At 33.0% G+C, this 6,231-nt stretch overlaps 1 protein-coding gene across 1 annotated transcript; it reads right to left on the bottom strand.

Annotated features, from left to right (window-relative positions):
* Positions 1–4,379: 4,379 nt before the first annotated feature.
* Positions 4,380–5,372, bottom strand: LOC124365133 (piggyBac transposable element-derived protein 4-like). The gene has a single exon (XM_046821085.1). It carries the CDS (start codon positions 5,370–5,372, stop codon positions 4,380–4,382), a length of 993 nt encoding a protein of 330 aa, XP_046677041.1.
* Between the last annotated feature and the right edge of the window lie 859 nt (positions 5,373–6,231).

Genomic DNA, 6,231 nt, shown 5'->3' with positions numbered 1-6,231 from the left:
TTCTAGATAAAAATGTATAACAACATAGACTACAGTATCTAAAATACTAAAGAAGTATTCCCTATAGGTCTGAAGTACAATAAGTGGCCACCATCACAATCAAATTATTGATATTTCTGATTAATCTATCTAAACTACCGAATTACATTATAATTATTTAAAATTACGGTATAGTATCGGAACTGGCCAACAGAATTTAAATTTATCTAATAAACTAAATAAGTATTCCCTACAGGTCTGAAGTACAATAAATGGCCACCATCACAATCGAATTATTGATATATCTGAATAGCCTATCTAAAGTACTAAAATGACGATCCAAATTAGATTATAGTTATTTAAAGGGAGAAGTATAATAAGCGGCCACCATCTCAATCGAATTAATATTTCTGAATAGCCTATCTAAACTACTAAAATGATGATCCGAATTAGATTATAGTTATTTAAAGGCTGAAGTATATATATATATATATCTAATATACTAAATAAGTATTCCCTATAGGTGTGAAGTACAATAAGTAGCCATCATCACATTCAAATTATTGATATATCTGAATAGCCTATCTAAACTACTAAAATGACGATCCAAATTATAGTTATTTAAAGGCTGAAGTATAATAAGCAGCCACCATCTCAATCGAATTATTGATATTTCTGATTAACCTATCTAAACTACTGAATTTCATTATAGATATTTTAAAATTACAGTATAGTATCAGAACTGGCCAACAGAATTAAATTTAAAACCAATTCCTACACTATTAACAATAGTTATTCACACATGTGATTTGTATGCTACTTAATTTGAACTTATCTGACCAATTTTGACTGCAGATTAAAAATGTAAATTACAACAAATTATTTTAAATCCATTAGTTTAAAACTTGATTATCTAAAATGTCAACAATAGTTATTCACACATAGAAACACAACCTTTTGATTTGTATGCTACTTAGGTTATTTGAGGTAATGCGACCAATAATCTCTATTAATGTACTATTAAAATTTTGGCACTCACACAATAATTACACAATGTTTTATTTTTTATTTTCTTCCTTTTGCCTGTTGGCTGGCCTTTATAAACTTATAACGCGGCCACGTAGTACACTTTTTATAACTTTATTCTATTATATTTTAATGTTATTTGCCGTATTTACTTTTGAAACATGAACCTTACAAATTAACACACACACATTGATAGCAGCACAAACTGTCAGGAAAACCTGGAATTAAAATAGAAAAACATTTGAAACTCCGATCGTAGCGCATTCTTCCAAGATCAACACTTAATAATTTACTAAGAATTTCACTTAAAAGCTAAAACTTCCAATTTTATATCTGGATAATCTCTATCCTCCAAAGTGAGTACAGAATATATTGAAATAAGAAGTGGTGTTATTTTTACATGTTTATGCTTACTCTATGCTTTCAAGACTATAATTGATTAAACGTATGGCTGTGTTGTAATATTATAATGTATACATAGAAACAACTGGTGAAAATTTAACTTTGCAATCTGCATTAGACTACTGATCAAGCACTTCATAATAACGTAATCTAAATGTAAACAAATGTCTCTGCCTCTTTGGTGAACTTCAGCTGAAAATATTCACAGCTGTTAAGTATCGGTTCACTTTGTATTACGTGTCGTAGCACAGTCTGTTGGATCCCATATAAAACACTCCAACATCAACAATTTATAATAAAAATTTAATTAAATTTGACCGAATAAATAAACTATTGTATAATGAAATTCAGTAGTTTGGATAGGCTATTCAGAAATATCAATAATTCTATTGTGATGGTGGCTGCTTATTATACTTCAGCCTTTAAATAACTATTATCCAATTCGGATAGTAGTTTGGATAGGCTATTCAGAAATATCAATAATTCTATTGTGATGGTGGCTGCTTATTATACTTCAGCCTTTAAATAACTATAATCCAATTCGGATAGTAGTTTGGATAGGCTATTCAGAAATATCAATAATTCGATTGTGATGGAGGCCACTTATTATACTTCAGCCCTATTGGAAAACCATCTTATTTGTTTATGTACACCCCTGAAGGATTAACAAATATTGTACAAAATATTGTACATTCAATAGCATTACGACAAATTAAGTTGTAAATTAAAAAATATACTTGTTATAAAATTAGTAATTTAAAATTACAGTATAATGTCGGAACAGGCAAACAGAATTTAATTTAAAACCAATTCCTACACTATTAACAGTAAGCAGTTATTCACACATGTGATTTGTATGCTACTTAATTTGAACTTATGTTACCAATTCTGACTGCAGATTAAAAAATGTAAATTATAACAAATTATTTTAAATCCAATTAGTTTAAAACTTGATTATCTAAACTGTTAACAATATTCACACACATAGAAACACAACCTTTTGATTTGTATGCTACTTAGGTTATTTGAGGTATGCGACCAATATACTCACTTCAATGTGCAAAATGAGTTCAATAACTTTAATAAATAAGTATAGTTTTTTATGCACTTTAAACATCTTCAATCTCTATTAATGTATTATAACAATTAGCACTTAAACAATAATTACAGAATGTTACAAAACAACACACAAATTTGATAGCAGCACAAAATGTCGGGAAAACCTGGAATTAAAATAGAAAAACATTATGGCTGTGTTGTAATATTAGGCCTATAATGTTTACGTAGAACAATTGGTGAAACTTCATCTTTGCAATCTGCATTACACTACTGATCTAGCACTTTACAAATTTAAAAATATTAACTTTCTAAATTTTAAATGTGAACAAATGTTTCTGCCTCTTTGATGAACTTCAGCTGAAAATATTCACAGCTGTTAAGTATCAGTTCACTTTGTATTACGTGTCGTTCGTGGCGCAGTCTGGCGGATCCAATGTCAAAACACTCCACCATCAAACAACAATTTATTATTAAAAAATTAATTAAATAAACTATTAAAACTTGACCGAATTATGAATCTAAACCATTCTCGGATCCAACTGAAGACACACAAAAAGTTTCATTAAAATCGGTCCACCCGTTTAGGAGGAGTTTTAGGACCATACACACGCACACAAGAAATATATATATAAAGATATATATATATATATATATATATATATATATATATATATATATAATATATCTAAAGAGTTGAAATTTCGGATGAAATCTCAGTGAAGCCTGTTATTTAAAACGAGGTGAGGTATACTACTAACTTATTAAAAAAATACCATTATAACACCTTAGTAGACGCAATACTGCGTTTAAAGAATATTTTAATTTTAAGTCTTTAAACTCTAAACCGTAATAACTTTTTATTAGTGAATCACACATACAATAATGGAGGTAGTAAATCCTCCCTCATTATGCAACCTATAATTCAAAATTTAAAGTTCCATTGGTTAGGCACAACAGTTTACCTATCCAGTTATAGACCTATATCAGTAATATCTCCACTAAAAAAAAAATTATGAAAGATTGTTCTTAAACGTTTATTGACCTCCATACCAAATGAAACCTTTTACCATGTTGACAGTTTGGACTCTCACAATATAAAGCAATTATTGACGCAGTTTTATCACTGGTGACGAGTGGTGCTCTACATCTGGACACTCTTAAATGAACAACGGGTGTTTTCTTGATCGAAAAAAATAATATTTGATAATATATTTGAGAGTGTCAGTTACAAAACATTAGGATAATGCTCGAGAAGTACTGTAGGTGTTGTAGCCAAATGTAAATTGGCTGAAACGCTAAAAAAGCATATTTAAAATTGTAAAAAAAGAAAACATTGATAAATCTTAATAGGTTGAATATTCTATAAAGGAAAATCACCATATAAATTTTGAGACAGCAAGTGTAGTTTTTAACACATTGACTGCTGTATAGTTTTAGGAAATTTTTTGCCAGAAGCTGAAATCATCTAACTGAAAAATCTTTAAGTTTGGCCCTCAGAAACTAAATGTATAACAATAAAAAATGGTTCATAACAAAATTTATACATTTTTATGACATCATTATTATAAAGCGGGTTTTCCCGCGCTTAGCATTAGTGCAAGATATGAATATTTAAAATAGTTTATTTATGCGTGAATGTGTACCTTTGGCTGTTTATAGTTGAAATATGATGTCCAGTTGTGTTTATGAAGTCTCTGGAAAGCAATTGATGACGTCGTAAAGTTGAGCGGGAATTCCCGCGCCAAGCACTGAGCGAGCACATACCATGTCGTTATGTCATTTACCACAAAAAGAATGTTAGAAATCAGTGGCCATTAGTGTTTATATTTATACCTATAACTATTTAGGAAAAAAAACAAAGTATTTGTTTTATATACATATTTACAAAATCACCCAACATCCACTTTTGACACTTATTCTTGAAGCTGCGCATGGTACTTGTCGTAGCAACCCAACGCACACAGTGGCGGTTCACCAGGGCATTGCGCACACATGTACACAGTTTCTTTGCGCCTTCCTTCCTTTAGACACTGACGGCATCTTTTTCCTAGAAGTCGTCCTTTCTTGTCAAGCGCAGTGGTCTTTGAAAGAACGTGCAGCGGGTTGCGTGGAGGCCGCACTGGAGGAGCTTGTTGTTTGGGAGGTAACAGAGCATCAATAACCTGTAAGCGAAAATCATACAGTTGCATAGTATTGGTGTCATTTGCAACATTGTACAACTTGTGGGCATTTACCATTATCATTTGTAGAAGATGTATGAAAATCTTCTTGTACCAACGTACAGATTTATGGTCACTGGGGTAGTAGGCGAGCATTTGGTCACTCCTATCTACCCCCTTCATGTTGGCATTGTACTGGACAATAGCCATGGGCTTTTCTCGTTGCACATTACGTCGATTAGATATTAGCACAATGTTGTTTTCATGTTCAGTAGATAGATATGACACTATCCGCTTGTCCCTCCATTTGGCCACCATGACTCCTTCAGCGTATCTTTGTATTGTCTCCCCCACCTGCAGCTTAGCTGTCTTGACGTCAGCTGGAACATGCTTCCTGTCGAGTCTGAGGGTGCCAGTACAGTATGTTTTATTTGCTAACAACTTGGAGGCAAGAGCAACACTATTATAGTAGTTATCCATATATAAGGAATGGCCTACACCAAGTTTCCCTCTCATTAGGTGCATAACCACCTTAGAGGCGTGGCCTTTGCCCCCTAACTCACCTTCACCACCAGAATACACTGCAAACCTAATCAAAAGGCCCTGAGGCTCACAAAGGGAGTATAACTTTACGCCATATTTGTGGCGCTTCCCCTTGATATACTGTCGAAAGAGCAAACGCCCTCTCCACAGCACCATACCCTCATCAAGGGAAAGTTCCCTGCATGGATAATATAAATCGTCCATTTTTTGATTGAAATAGCTAACCAACATGCTAATTTTTTTTCAATCTGTCATCTTTGCCCTCTCCTTCTACATTTCTTGAGAAATGCAGACATCTAAGAATGAGCAAAAATCTATCTCTGCTCATTTGATCTCTGAAACATTTAATATCAAATAATCTGGATGTCTTCCAGTAGTCCTGGTAACGGTTTAATCTGATGGTTCCCATATGCAGTAGTAAACCTATAAATACCTTTAATTCTGTAACAGTAAAATCTTGCCATTTGTTTATTCTTGAGTGTTCTCCAAGATTTGGCTTACCATACACTTCAAATGCATATATGTTCGATTCTCGAACAATATTCTCTAGGAAAATATCATCAAGTACCAGAGTAAACCAATCTATTGGCTTGTTGTTACCAGGTACTGGTACTTTGAACCTATTTTCTGCTGTAAATGGTATACGGCGAAGTCCTTGTGTAAAGGGAGACCACGAAGGGTTGAAATGGTCATTATCTTCATCCAAATTGTCACTTTCATCTCCACTCAGGTCATAGTCGCTGTCCTCACTTATGTCTGATTCACTGTCACTAGAGTTAGCAGTGTCATTATTTTGTCTAGAGGTCGAAGCAGCCATTTATTAAAAATTTAAAACCCTAACACAATAAATAAAATGTGTTATTAACTAAGAACAAACACCCCAAACTAAGTAAATTACGAAGCACACGATCAAAACTAAACGAAAGGCGCTACTAGGAAACTGAAACTGCACAAAAGTGAGGTTATAGCCGATACACAGTGCTGCGGCCGCGAAACAAACTACAAGCAATGCTAACCACAGACTGAGTTGTAAACAATCAAGGGTGCAAAAGCGCGGGAACTC

Source organism: Homalodisca vitripennis, chromosome 6 (genome assembly GCF_021130785.1).
Source record: "Homalodisca vitripennis isolate AUS2020 chromosome 6, UT_GWSS_2.1, whole genome shotgun sequence".
Taxonomy (NCBI): Eukaryota; Metazoa; Arthropoda; class Insecta; order Hemiptera; family Cicadellidae; genus Homalodisca; species Homalodisca vitripennis.
Note: the sequence above shows the minus strand (reverse complement) of the source record. Positions and strands in the feature narration are given on the sequence as shown.

Excerpts from the sequence above, each read along its gene's own strand:
- LOC124365133 (XM_046821085.1), bottom strand. The coding sequence starts at position 5,372 with ATGGACGATTTATATTATCCATGCAGGGAACTTTCCCTTGATGAGGGT.